Consider the following 14,556-nt stretch of genomic DNA (forward strand, 5'->3'; position numbering starts at 1 on the left):
CAGTGTCCCACGGGGTGTCAGGGGATGTCAGGATGTCTCCATTCAAAGGTGTAGAAATGAGGAGTGTCGCAGGGGTGACAGCATCTGGTGGTGTCAGTCTGTGCCAGGAGAGTGTTGGGGAGTGTTGGGAGGCTGCTGGGGGAGTCTCAGAGGTCTCAGGGTGTCCCCATTCACTGGGGTGGCAGAGGGGTTGTTACATGGGTGTTAGTTCCAGGGCCACTGGGGGAAGTCTGGGGTGTGTTGAAGGGCTTTCAGGGGTCTGGGGGATCCCTGCTCACCCGGGTGGCAGCGGCATGAGAAACTGTCCCAGTCGTCACTGCAGTAGCTGTGGGGGGGGCAGGGCCCCGAGTCGCAGGGATCGGGCAGGGCACAGCCCCCCTCCACATTCACCTGCGCCACCTGTGCCAGGCTCAGGGCATCCGCAGTCACCACAGGGTCCCCAACACGCAGGCCCTGCAGGGTCACTCATCAATGTCTTCACTAAGACCCCTGAGCCACCCTGGACCCCCCAACACACTCCACTCCATGCCTCAGTTTCCCTCACCATTCCCCAGAGACACCACGAGAATTCCCTACACAGTGTCACCATCAGTGTGATCTCACCACCACACAGGACCCACTGTGTCACCCTAAAATCCCCTGCCCCACTGCCATCCCTACCTCAGTGTCCCCTGCCACAACACAGGACACCCCAGGACAACCTGGACGACCCTGCAGTGTCACCCTCTCCTCAGTTTCCCCCACCATGACACTGGATCCACTGTGCCACCCTGAAGCCCCTGCGTCACATCGCCTGTCAGGTACCTCAGCAGCACCTGGTGACACCCTCGTGTTACCTGCAGTGACCTCTCAGTGACCTGGGACACCCCTTCACCCCGATCCAACTTCCTTGTGTGGGGTCACCTGACAGTGACCCCAGTGATGCCCCAGCCACCATGAACCCCCCTGCCCCAGTGCCATGCCCACTCTCAATGTCCCTTGCTACCACCCAGGACCTTTTGTGTCACCCTGTTCAGTCTGTCCCCACAACACGTGACACCCTGAACCCCACACCAGGACCCACTATGTCATTCCAGCCCCCCTCTCCAGTCACGTCACCTCTGGGTGCTTCAGTGGCCCCAGCACCAGCCGGAACCCGCTGTACAACCCATGACCTCCCCAGTCACACCCGAGTCCCCACAGCCATGTCCCCATCCTGCCCAGGCCCATGTCACTATACAGTGCATCCCCAATGTCCTGCCCACACAGTCGATGTTTCCTTGTCCTGTGTCATCTCCCTGTACCCACATCCCTGTGCCCTTCTCCATCCTGCCCATGTCCCCCTGTCCTTGTGCACATCCCTGTGCCCCCCACTATCCTGCCATGCCCCCACTTCTCTGTGTCATGTTCCCAAATCCCATGTCCCCAAGCTGGTGCCAGGTCTCCAAGCACTGTACCCATGTCCCTGTGCCCCTCTTCATCATACCCTTGTCCCCATCCCCAAGGTAAGGCCCTGCTTCATTGTGCCCTGTCCTCATCCTGTGCCACATCACCAGTATCTGTGCCCACATCCCTGTGCCCATTCCCTCAAGCCCTATGCTGTGTCCCTGTGTTCATATCCCTGTGCCGCCCTCCTATTGTAACCATGTCCTTATCTCCTCTTCCACATCCCCAAGCCCACCCCCCTTCCCCTACACCCTCCACCCCATGCTCCCCACAGCCTCGGTGCCCGCACCTCCATACCTGCAGACACCCCTGGAACCCCTCCTCCACGGTGCCGCTGTCCCCCAGCAGCCCCCCGAGGCTCAGCGTGCGCAGCCGCAATCCCTGCAGCTCTCCAGGGACATCGCCCACCGCCTGGGGGGCACAGGGACCCCCGTGGGTGCCTTGGGGGGCCACAGGGGGTGCCACGGTGGCACGCGGGGATCATCAGAGTGGATGTCCCCCCTGTGCCTCAGTCTCCCCATACCTGGTGGCGGCCATAGTCGAGGGTGAGAAGGAGGAGGGTGGCAGAAGGGTTGTGGCCAGGGCCCCCCCGCAGCTCCAGCTCCACGTGGTGCCAGGCACCGTCATTGACTTTGGCCTGGGGCAGACGCAGGGTGGCCAAACGGGACCCCCCTTGCCAGGCACCAGCCTCCACCTGTCCCTCGCTCAGCTGTGAGGGGTAGACATGTCAAGGACCCCAAAAACCTGATGGGCACCAGGCATTGCCCACCGGGAAATACAATTTCCCCTGGGACAGTTAGACAACCCCTCAGGTAATGCCCCCTCAAGGAGTGGCACCCCCTTGCACTGTTCCCCCCCACCCCCAGCAATACTGCCAATGCCAACAGACCCTCCCAGGGCAATGCTCCCCTGGCACAGGGTAACTCCCCTGTTCCAACTCCCCATGCCACCACCTCCCCGTGGCCATATATAACCCCCCAGCAATACCTCCTATTCAAATGACCCCCCCGGGGCAATGACCTCCCCAGGGTAATAAACCCTGTGCCAACAACTCCCAAATGCCAATAACACCCCCATCCTCAGAGCAATAACCCCTGACACTGCCCCAGTGCCAACCCCTCTATACTCCTGCTCAAGTCAATACCCTGCCAGGGCAATGACCTCCCTCCATAGCTATGACCTCCCCCATGCCAATGACACCAAAACCAATTCCTCCTGTGGCAATGATCCCCACTCAAATCAATAACACCCCCATGGCAACCACCTCTCCTCCCCGGCCCCTTCCTCAGGAAAACTCCCCTATTCGCCTCCCCGTGCCCTCCCCATGCCTCCCCCGTGCCCACCTGCAGGATGAGGCTCAGGCGCGCTCCGGCCCCCGCCCGCAGCAGAACCCCGCGGGGGTGCCGGGTGCGGAACATGATGCGGACTGGCCAGGGCAGGGAGAGGGGCAGCGCCAGCCCGGTCCACGCCACGCGGCTGCTGCCCAGGAACCGCTGCGGGCCCACCATTTCTGCGGGGCATGCACGTGGGACAGGGGGCAGGCAACTCCATGACCCCCCACAAGCCCACCCCAGGGACGCCCGTGCCATGACACGGCCGTGCACCCCCCACACAGGCCACCCACACCCACCCATGGACTCCCCGCACCCCACCCAGGACCCCCCACAACCCCATGTGGCCTCTCACATACCCAATCTCAGATCCCCAGCACCCACCTGGGGACCCCATGCACATCCCCCAGATGCCAACACACCCTCCCACACATCTCCTGCACCCACCCACAGATCCCCCATACCCCCTGATGAACCCAAAACAAGCAGGGATGCCCCTCACCCCCTTCCCACACCCCTCACACCCACCCAGAGACCCTCCCCATGCCCCCCATGGCCCCAAAACAAGCCTATGGATGCCACACAACCCCACCACAATGTCCCCCCAGGCCCCCCAGTACCCTCCTGGCAGGTTTTTCCCCCAAAGCCCAGTGGGCAGCGGCAGCTGAATCCCCCCCATTCATGCACGCAGGTGCCACCGTTGTGGCATGTGTTGGTGTCACACAGGGTCTTCTTGGGAGGGCAACCTGTGAGGGGGCACGGGGGTGACATTCACACTTGACTTGGAACCCCCAGTCCCATGGGGCACAGACATCCCCACATCCTTGAACCCTCATTCAACCCCATGGTCCTAGTACCCCCTGAGCCCTCACCCCACATCCCCAACCCCTAAGGGGATACAGCCCCATCCAGCTCCCCAGTCCTGGCACCTCCTCACCCCACCCCCAGGAGACACAGCCTTGTCTATGCCACCTACTCCAGCTCGATGGCCTTGGCAGCCACTCACCCCCCACCCCAAAACCAGGAGACACAGAATGCTCTACCACTGTGTCCCTGGACCCCCATCCAGCCCCATGAGCCTGGCACCCCCTCCCTACACCCATGGGACACAGAGATGCCCAAGTACTGCCCAGACCTGGGCTCACAGCCAACCCTCAAGCCCCAACAACTCCTACTCTATACCCCCCACCCTGTGGCCCTGGCAACCCTGAACTCAAACCTGCACCCCCTGACTTCCCATCCCACACCCTGGGGAGCCCCAGCCCGTTCCCTGGACCTCTCTTCAGCCCCGTGGGGCTGACATCCCCTTCACTCCCTCCCCACAGCTCTGGTCCTTGGACCCCCATCCAGCCCCAATGCTCTGGTACCTCCTCCCCACACCCAGGGGGGCACAGCACCAAGGTCCTGGTACCCCTCAACCCACACCTGCACTCCCTAAACTCCCATTCCACACCCAGGGAGCACAGCATCCCCCACACCCCTGGACCCTCATCCATCCCTCCAGCCCTGGAACCCCCTCCCATCATTCAGGGGACACAGCCACACTTATCAGCTACCCCTTAACCCCCCACCCCATCTGGCCCTGCTGGAAGCAGCACAGCCCCTCCCAGCCCCTGGCCAGTGTCCCGATCCCGGAGCCCACCGGGCAGGGTGCCGTTGTTGGCAATGAAGGCTGCCATGTCCACGGGGCGCTGGTCAATGTGGAGGTGCCGCATACACCCCACAAAGTGCCGGCTGCGGATTGGGAAACTCTCGGGCAGTGTTGGGACCCCCCCCAGCAGCAGTGGCCCCGTCAGGTCCAGCGACCTGCAGAGCACACCATCACCTCAGGGACTCAAGAAACCCCCGAGGGACCCCACAACCCATGGGGACCCTGATGGAACCTCAAGGGACACCCAGCCACCCCCCATCCCATGGGAGTCACAAGGGGACCCCAAAGAACACTCACTCACCCCAAAACCTATGGGGACCTGAGGGACCACCCAAAGGGTGTTCCCCTATGGGGAACTCAACAGACTCCCAAGGGAATCCCCACTTCCCCCCAGTGCCATGGGACCCCAAGAGAACCCCCCAAACCCATGGGGACCTCCAGTGACTCCCCCATCCACAGGGATCTCTAACCCCCAAGGGACCTTTCACCAGTGAAGACTTCAAAGGTACCCCACTGTTAGGGACCGTTCACCTACAAGGGACCCCTCTATGGGTACCCCAAGGGACCCCACCCATGGGATCCCCATGCCCCTCTCACTTCTTGCTGCCAGTCTGGGTGCCCTGGGCAGCGCAGGAGTAGTTGCTGAGGCGGGGCCCGAAGCGCAGGGCCATGGCTGTGTCGCAGTCGTCCACAGTCACCACAGCCACCTTCTGCTCTGAGGGGCCCTGTGGGACCCCCGAGCGCCCCACAACCGGCTGGGGGGCTCCATATTAGGCAGGGGGGCCCAGGACCCCCATCCTGTAGCCTCTGTCCTGCTCCTCATCCTCCCACTGCCCTCTGACCCCTCAACCCTTACGGCGCTCCCATGTCCCTCCAGCCCACAAGTCCCCCACCCTTCAGATCCCCCAACACTCCCCTCCATCCCTTCAGCCCCCCTTAAACCCCTCAATGGTCCCCTTCATCCCCCCCAAGCCTCCATCCCTTTGACTTCCTCTTCCTCCATCCCCCCATTCCAATTCCTCAGGGGTCCCTACAGGTGAGGAAAGTACATGGGATTCCCCAGGGGACCAGTGGGTGAGGAAGTGGGTGAGGGTCCTTGGGATCCTCATGGATGGGGGCATCTCTTGGCAGTCCCTTGGAGTTCCCCAAATTTCCTCTCTATTCTCATCCCTCCAACACCCCCTTGCCCTCCACTCCTTTCTCTTCCTCCGTCTCCCATCTCCACCCCTTGGGACCCCCATGGGTGGGCACATCCCTTAGGGGTCCTTTAGGTGCCGCAATTTCCCTACCTGACCCACCCCATCTCTGCATTCCCCCACCCTTCCCCTCCATCTTCCTTTCCTCTGTCTGCCCCAAACACTCCCCCCACATTGCGCCCCCCAAGACCCCCATTCCCCCACCTTGTTGTAGTAGTGCAGCTGCACCCGGTGCCACTGCCCATCACTGATTCCTCCTGGCACAAAGGGTGACACCGTGGTGGTGGTCTCACCTGTGGGCACAGCGTCAGGGCAATACAGCCAGAGGCAAGGAGGGGTGGTGGTGCCAGGAATGGGATGTCTAGGATGCAGTGCCAGGGATGCAGTGTTGGGGACATGATGCAGGGGTTGCAGCTAGCAAGGGAATGTCCAGGATGTAGTGCCAGGGAGGCAGTGTCAGGCATGGGATGCTGGGGATGCAGCGTTGGGCAGCACCAAGAATGGCAGGCCAGGGATGCAGTGAGGAATGCAGTGAGGAATGCAATGAGAGATGCAGTGCCAGGAATATGATGCCCAGGATGCAGTGCCAGGCAGTGCCAAGATGGGATCTCTGGGATGAAGTGAGGGATCCAGTGAAGGATACAGAGCCCACAAGGGTGTCAGGGTACAGGGCCAGGGCGTGCCAGGGGCAGCACGTACCTGCTGAGAAGGTGAGCTGCAGCTGCTCGTCCACAATCTCCAGGGCCACGAAGTCATGCCGCTCGTTGAAGCGCCCATTATACAGCAAGAGCCCATCCCGCTCCTGCGTGGCAAACCTGGGGGACACAAGGGCAGTGCCAGGCCCCAATACCCTGCAATCCCACGTGCCTCCCTGGCACTCCCCAACACCCCCTGACCCTGCCATGCCCCAAGGCACACCCCTCATGCCCTACTCCATGACCTTGTATCCACTGTGAGATGCTCATATGCATCAGCCCCTGCCCTCACAAGGTGTCCCCCACCCCACTGCCCTCCATGCCAAGGGGTCACCCACACCCTTCGCTCCTACCCTGTACCCTCAGGGTGCCCATCACCCCACACACAATCACCCCACAGCCCATATGATGCACATGGGGTACTGATCACCACCCATCCCACATGATGCCAATGAGGTATCCCCACCCCATCTGATGCCCTTGTGACACCCACCATCCCACATCCCAAATTATGCCAATGAGGGCACCCATGCAGTGTCCACAAGACACCCATCACCTCACACACCATCACCTCATCTCATGCCAACAGGACAAACATCACCATCTACCCCACACTCCATGTGACACCCATAGGGGCACACATCACCCCCCACCTCCCCAGATTCCCCCAGGCTCACGTGAGGCCCAGGGTGAAGTGGAAGCGCTGGCGGAGGCCACGAAAGGTGAGGAAGGAGTGCGGGGGGAAGCTGCGGGTGCTCATGGCGCAGAAGGGCTTCTCATAGTGCCCGGGGGGGCACTGACACCGGAATCCCCCCACCAGCAGGTTCAGGCAGGTGCCCCCATTCTGGCAGACCCCTGGGGTGCAGCGGCCCCCTCGGGCACTCAGCTCACAGTGCTCCCCTGTGTGACATCCAGAACCCCAAAACTGGGGTAAGGAGTCCCATCTTCCCGCCACACCTCCCTATTAAACCCAGAGTGGCCCCCCTCAGGTGCTCAGCTTGCAGGGCTCCCCTGTGTGATACCCCAATGGCACCAGCATCCCAAAAATGGGGAGCGGGGGTCCTCTCTCCTCGCCACCCCCCAGTAACCCCCGAGTTCTCCTCCCAGGCACTCACAGGGCTCCCCAATGTGACACCAAGAACCCTAAGTAGGAGGGTGGAGATCCCCTCTCCCTCCCTGCCCCCCAGTATCTTTATCCCCAGCTCTATTACCATGGCAACCAGCTCCCATTACCATGGAAACCCAAAGACACCCCCTCCTCTCACATGCCCTCCGCCACCTGGCTGGCACCCCCCACCAGGAGTCCCGTGGGGGCTGGAGCCCCAGTGTGGGCGCAGGGGGTATGGCCCCAGTGCCACCAGTCTACCGGCAGAGGGAGGGAAGGAGGGAGGGAGGGCTGAAGAGGGGCCGGATGAGGAAATATGAGGATGGACACCACGAGGAAGGGCTGCCCAGTGACTCTAACCAGTGAAGTCTTCGTGGCACTCGCAAGTGTATCCACCCTCACGGCTCCGGCACCGCCCGTTGTTGCCGCAGGGGCTGGAGTAGCAGAGGTCGATCTCGGTCTCGCAGTAGTCGCCGGTGAAGCCAGGTGGGCAGCGGCAGCGCAGGCCCGTGACGGGGTGGATGGGGCGAAAAAGGATGGTGTCGGAGGCGAGGAAGGGCGCGGAGCTGTCGAACTGCAGGACAGACACGCAGCGCATGTAGTTCTCGCAGGGCTCGCGCAGACACACGTTGTCATCAAAGGGCAGAACTCGCTGGGCCGTGGTAGCTGCCAGGAGCGATCGGTTCAGGTACAGCCGCTCCTGCAGCTCCTCCGACGAGAAGAACCGCGATGCGCCCGGCACCGCCGCCGGCAGCAGCGCCGAGAGGCTGACATTGAGGATCCGCGCCGGCCCCACGTCTGTGTCCGCCTGGATGTTGAAGAGGATGACGCGGTGGCGGGGGGTGCCCAGGACAGCGGCCACTCCCTCGAGGAAGCGGCTGAGTAGGGGGGACAAGAAGCGCTCCTGGGACATGTCGGCCAAACGCAGGGTGATGCTGTTGCTGAGCATCTCATCTGTGATCACCGTCACCCGCAGCGTGCACTGCGCCGTTGCACTGTAAACGCCATCTGGAGACAAAGGGGGGACACAGGAGGGAGTCAGTGACAGCAATGGACAACTCTGGGAAAGGATGGCGCGAGATATGTGCTCTGGACAATGGACAACACTGGCAATCGTGCTAGATATGGGGCAACCAACCAAATCAGCTGCTGTTGGACGGAGATGGTGCTAAGGGGGCTTGACCTGCTTGGCCACCATAGAATGGGCACAGCACTGGCCATGAAACACCTGGCCCATGTAGCCACTGTGGAATGGGGACAATAATGGCTATGAGGTGCCCATCCTGCTTGACCAGCATGGAATGGATACAGTCAGGTAGGGACAGTGCAGGCTATGGGGGACCTTTCCTACTCAGCCACCAAGGCATGGAAAGTGATGCTTATAGGGTTGGTGCTGGTTATGGGGCTGGTACTGTTTCTGGAGTGCCCATGCCACCTACGTAGGGTAGGGACAACAGGATGGGGATGGTGTTGGCAATGGGGATGGAACTGGTTACAAGGCTCCTGTCCCACCTGGCCACTACTGAACGGGGATAGCGCTGGTTATGGGGCTGGTGCTGGTGGTGGATGCCCATTCCACTTGGCGACCATGGAATGGGGGACAGTGTGGGTCATGGGGTGCCCATCCTGCCTGGACACTGTGGGGTGGGGCATCTAAATGGGGTTGGTGGTTGGTTATGGGGTTGGGACTGGTTATGGGGCTGATTCTGTCTATGAGGCTGAGGCTGGTTATGGAGTCAGCACTGGTTATGGGGTTGGTGCTGGTTTGTGGGGTTGGAGCTGTTTCTGAGGCTGGGGCTGGTATGGGGATGGTGCTGGTTAAGGGGCTGGTGCTGATTGTGGGGTTGGTGTTAGTTGTGGGGCTGGGGCAGCAAAATCTCTGCTAAGCACTGGGGCACCCACCTTTCTCCTCTCCTTTGTCCACCCCCTGGCTGAGGGCAGTGAGATGCAGGACAGATGGGGAGCAGGCAGACAGATGGATGAAGGGAACATGGGGACAGGTGGGGGGCCAAGCCGGCAGAAGGAAGTGCTGCAGGGGGTGGCAGGGGCCAGGGCTGCCCAGTGGCCCGTGGCCTGTGACTGGTAGCCAGTGGCTGGCGGGGGGAAGAAGGTTACCATGGCTGCGGCCGCGAGGGCCCAGCTATGGCTGGACCTTTTGTTTCCCTCCCGCCTGCCCCTGCACTTGCGGGGGGACACGGGGGACTCCCTGCCCCCACCCTTTGTGCCCTGGGCCCCCTGCTTTGTGTGGCCAGAGCAGGGACCCCTGCCAGGGGAAGCTGTGGGGTGATGGGGACAATGGACATCAGGCATGGCCTGTGACCCAGTTTTTCCCTGACCTGGGGGTGACCAAGGAGGTGATCATCCACCTTGGGGTGACTCCTATCCCCCAGAAACACCTCCTGGACACCCCACCACCCAAATGGTGATGACAATTGATGGCACAACCCCCCTTATCTTGTGATGATCCCCCCCACATTGGGTTTGGGGACCTCTCAGTGGAGGCCAGGTTGCCCCCCCGAATACACACACCAGGCCTTGTGTCTCCTGCACTGAATTCATTCAAGTGGAGTCTCCTGGAAACACAAATTTGGCAGTGCCAGGACTCCCCCAATATTGCACTGCACCCTGAGCCTTCCCAGATTCACCCATCACACCCTCATAACAAGCCCCCAAGGGTACCAGGACCCTGCTGGCTTACACCAGCCTCTGCTCCCCCAATATGTGCACTGGGTCCTGCCCCACCCTGCTCAGTGACAGACAGAGAAGTGCCAGGACCACCTCTGGACAGCACGACAGCCCAAGGGGGTGGGGAAAGCAAAGGGGGTGCTAGGGACCCCAACAGCCTCCAGCTTGGATGTCTGGGGTGTGAGGGGGGCACAGTATCCCATTATTCCCCTTTCCCATATATTTGGAAGGTGGAGGCAACCAGGACGGGGTGGCAGAACTCCAAAACACCTCAGTGGAGTCATGGGACCCCACAACACATCATCCCTTCTGATCTGGAAGGTGAGGACAGCCAAAACAGGGTAGTGAGACCCCATAACACCTCGCCTCCATGCAGAAATAGAGGTTGATATACCCACAAACTTCACTCCTCCTGCAAGGTGCCTCTATGGGTGGGGGTCTTACCAGAGACAGACACCCTCATGACGGCCTCAAGTGGGCGGTTGTTGTCCAGGGCCGGACTAAGGCGCAGGTCCCCACTGTGTGGGTCCAGCAGCACAAGGTTGAGCTCATTGCCCTGCTCAAAAGCATAAGTGAGGTGGTCAGAGACGTCAGGGTCATAGGCAGGGATGCGGCCAATGACGCCCCCAGGGAAGCTGCCAGAGCGGTTGGTGATGTAGTTGTTGAAGAGGATCTCGAAGTTCTTGAGCTGGGGGCTGTTGTCGTTGGTGTCACGCAGGCGCACATGGATGGTGGCCCGACTCACTAGTGGTGCCGAGGTTGCCTGGACCACCATGATGTATTCAGCCTTGGTTTCATAGTCCAGGTCAGCCAGGGCGGTGAGCTCTCCAGAGAAGATATCCAGTTGGAAGACCTCGGGGATGTTGCCCTCCACGATCTGGTACATGATCTGGGCATTGGTGCCCTCGTCGGGGTCGGTGGCGGTGATCCGGGCTACCACCAGCCCAATGGGGCTGTTCTCCTCCACAAAGATGTCAAACTCGTCCTGCTCGAACACGGGCGGGTTGTCATTGACATCCAACACCGTCACCTGGATCTCTACTGGCGTCCGCCGGGCTGGGACCCCCTTATCCACGGCAAATGCCTGCAGGGAATACAGTGGCACATTCTCCCGGTCCAGACGGCGCAAGGTGCGGACAATGCCTGAGGTGGACTCAATGATGAAGTCACCATCACCATCATCACCCCCTTGGAAGGTGTAGAAGACCCTGCCATTCAGCCCAGAGTCACGGTCAGTTGCAGAGACCTGGAGGACGCTGGTGAAAGTGGGGACATCCTCATAGATGGATCCCTGGTAGGAATGACGGAGGAACTGGGGTGCGTTGTCATTGACATCACTCACCAGGATCTCCAGGTAAGTTGTGTCAGATTTCTGCGGAATACCATTGTCCCGCGCTGTGATGGCCAAGGTGTAGGACACCTGGTCCTCATAGTCCAGCTCCATCTGGGTGGTGACAGCACCAGTATCAGCAGCAATACTGAACTGGGGTATGCTGTCCTCCATCAGGTAGGTGATGCGGGCGTTCTCCCCCGTGTCCTCATCTGTGGCACTGATGACCACCACTGTTGTGCCCACTGGCCGATCCTCATTGATGTTGATGGTGTAGTGGGAGCTCTGGAAGACGGGGCGGTGGGTGTTGGCATCAGTGACGTTGACAACCACCTGGGCAGTGTCCTGGCGGGTGCCATCAGAGGCAGCAATGGTGAGCAGGTACTGCCTCTCCAGCTTGTAGTCCAGGGGCAGGGCAAGGGAGATGAGCCCACCACCGCTCTGGCTAGTGATGGAGAACCGGTTGCGGGTGTTGCCGCTGGAGATCTGGTATGTGATGACGCTGTAAGCGTCACGGTCAACAGCAGAGACAGTCAGGACACTGGTGCCCACTGCAGCATCCTCATTCAGGCGGGCGCCGTACTCCCGCTGGGTGAACTCAGGGCTGTTGTCATTGACATCCAGGATGGTGACACTGACGCTGGCTGTGGAGGCCATTGGGGGGGTGCCATGGTCCTGCGCCTCCACCCCGAAACTGTAGAAGTCGACAACCTCCCGGTCCAGCTCAGAGGCCACCACAATCCACCCGGTGCTGTTGTTGATGGTAAAGGGGAAGCTGGTGCCAGTCTCCAGCAGGGTATAAACTAACCGGCTGTTGTCACCTGAATCGGCATCAATGGCTTGTACATGGATGACGGAGTAGCCAATGGGGACATTCTCCAGCACGGTGGCCTGGAAGGGCGTGCTGACAAAGATGGGTGCATTGTCATTGACATCCAACACCTGGATGGTAACCAAACCACTGATGTTGGAGAGAGGTGGGCGGCCACCGTCCTGCGCCCGGATCCTCAGGGTGAACTCCTTGGTGACCTCGTAGTCCAGAGGGGTAACGACATCCAGCGTGCCTGTCTGCGCATCGATGTAGAAGTGCCCACGGGTGTTGCCGCTGACAATGCTGTAGTGCACCAGTGCATTGCTGCCTTTGTCACGGTCGGTGGCCATCACCTGCAAAATCGCCACATTGGGCACCACATCCTCAGGGACCTGTGCCACATAACGTCGCTCACTGAACTGCGGCGCATTGTCATTGTCATCCTCCACAGCGATGCGGACAGTGGCTGTGGCACTCCGGGGACCTGGATCCTGGCCCTGGTCTGTGGCCTCCACCAACAGCTCAAAGGCATCTACTACTTCCCGGTCCACAGGGCCACGGGTGCGGATGACGCCTGAACGGGAATCGATCTCAAAGACCTCATTGGCATCACCGGCATTGAGGAGGCGGTAGAGGATGTTGGCATTGGGACCAGCGTCGCCATCGGTGGCCCGCACTGTCAGTACCTCATAGCCCACCTCCAGATTCTCTCGCACACTCTCCCGGTATTCTGGTTGCTCGAAGGCGGGGTCATGGTCGTTGGTGTCGCTCACTGTCACTGTCAGTGTGGCCATGGCACTGCGCTGGGGTATCCCATGGTCCACTGCTGTCACACGGAACACGTGAGTGCTTTTGCTCTCGCGGTCCAGTGGTGCAGCGGTGCTGATGGCACCAGTGACAGGGTCTACAGTGAAGAGGTCATCGGAGCGGCTGTCGAAGAGCGCAGCCATAGAGTACTGCAGCCGGCCTGCCTCCCCCTCATCAGGGTCCTGTGCTGTCACCTGTGTCACTGGAGTGCCTGCTGGCCGGTTCTCCTCCACTGTGGCCTGGTAGCTGGAGGGCTGGAACTGCGGTGCTGTGTTGGGGCTGCGGCAGGGACGGTGATGAGGTATGGGGGACCTGGGGACTGCTGTGGTCTGGAACTCCACAACATCCCTAGGGTCTATCGCATCCCCAGTGCCACTGGTCTCCCTGGGGATATCGGCGTTCCCAGCATGTCCAGTGTCCACAGTGTTCCTGATGTTGCTAGGGACCTTCCCAGTCTCCCCATTATGTTCAGTATCTCTGGTGTTCCCAGTATCCCTGGGGACTTTCCTAGTCTTGCCAGCACCTCTGGAGAACCTCCCAGTCTCCCCAGTGAGTACAGAATTCCTGATGCCCCTGGGGACTGGAGTGCTCCCAGTGCCCCAAACATCCCCAGTGCTCAGCATGTTCCCAGTGCTCCCAGAGTCCTCCATGGGGCTGCTGGTGTTCCCAGTGTGTCCACTATTCCCAGCACTCCTGGTGCCCCTGAGGACATGGGTGCTTCCAGTGCCTCCAGTTCCTCCAGTAACCCCGGTGCCTCCACTATCCCGGGTGCCTCCAGCGTCCCTGGTGCTTCCAACGCCCCCAGTGCCTCCAGGCTTCCAGGTGTCTCCAGCATTCACGGTGCCTCCAACATCCCCGGTAATCCTGGAACCACCGATATCTGGGAGCCCCCTAATGCCACCGCCGCGGTCCCCACTGGAAGAGCCGGTGCCTGGTGCAGTCCCGTCGCTGCCGCTCGCGTCCGGTGCGGGCCCAGCGCTGTCCCCGGTGCTCGGCGGGGTCCACGCACCGCCGCTGGAGCCGGTGCCTGGTGCAGTCCCATCACTGCCGCCCGCAGCCGGTGCGGGCCCAGCGCTGTCGCCGCTGTCCCCGGTGCTCGGCGGGGGCCATGCGCCGCCGCTGTCCCCGGTGCCGCCGCGGAGCTGGAGTGGCGCCGGTAGCGTGCTGGACGGACGGGTGCTGGTGCCGGTGCCGACGCCGGAGCTGATGCCGGTGGCGATGGCGGGTCCCGGTGAGAGCAGCGGCAGCAGCAGCAACAGCGGCAGCAGCCGGAGCGCGGCCCGGCGGATGGGCGGAGGGCCCATGGCCGCTGCCCCCCGGTGCCGGTACCGGTGCCCGCAGCGACCCGCTCCGCCGCCTGCGCCCCGCCCTCGCCCGCGCGCGCCCGCAGGGGCGGAGCCGCCAGGTCACCGGCTCGGCCGCTCTTAAAGGAGCCGCCGCCGCCGCCCCCGGCACTCGCCGGCGGCGCCCGCACCGGCAGCGGCAGCGCAGGGGGAGCGAGCGCGCACTGCGCGCAGGTT

General features: G+C 61.6%; 1 protein-coding gene across 2 annotated transcripts in view; it reads right to left on the bottom strand.

Annotated features, from left to right (window-relative positions):
- Positions 1 to 14,372, bottom strand: part of CELSR2 (cadherin EGF LAG seven-pass G-type receptor 2) — a 31,044-nt gene extending 16,672 nt beyond the window's left edge. For both annotated transcript variants that reach the window (XM_054290817.1, XM_054290816.1), the window contains exons 1-12: positions 10,533 to 14,372; positions 7,764 to 8,411; positions 6,976 to 7,198; positions 6,303 to 6,418; positions 5,808 to 5,896; positions 5,005 to 5,162; positions 4,399 to 4,562; positions 3,377 to 3,502; positions 2,769 to 2,935; positions 1,949 to 2,134; positions 1,723 to 1,836; positions 279 to 453 (exon numbers count right to left, since the gene is read on the bottom strand). In XM_054290817.1, coding sequence (XP_054146792.1) covers positions 279 to 453; positions 1,723 to 1,836; positions 1,949 to 2,134; positions 2,769 to 2,935; positions 3,377 to 3,502; positions 4,399 to 4,562; positions 5,005 to 5,162; positions 5,808 to 5,896; positions 6,303 to 6,418; positions 6,976 to 7,198; positions 7,764 to 8,411; positions 10,533 to 14,340 — 5,974 coding nt within the window. In that variant the 5' untranslated portion in view covers positions 14,341 to 14,372. The remainder of the gene's footprint in view (positions 1 to 278; positions 454 to 1,722; positions 1,837 to 1,948; positions 2,135 to 2,768; positions 2,936 to 3,376; positions 3,503 to 4,398; positions 4,563 to 5,004; positions 5,163 to 5,807; positions 5,897 to 6,302; positions 6,419 to 6,975; positions 7,199 to 7,763; positions 8,412 to 10,532) is intronic.
- Positions 14,373 to 14,556: the final 184 nt, after the last annotated feature.

This window comes from Melozone crissalis, unplaced genomic scaffold (assembly GCF_028551555.1).
Source record: "Melozone crissalis strain CALT ecotype California unplaced genomic scaffold, PUWL_Pcris_2 ptg000086l_1, whole genome shotgun sequence".
NCBI lineage: Eukaryota > Metazoa > Chordata > Aves > Passeriformes > Passerellidae > Melozone > Melozone crissalis.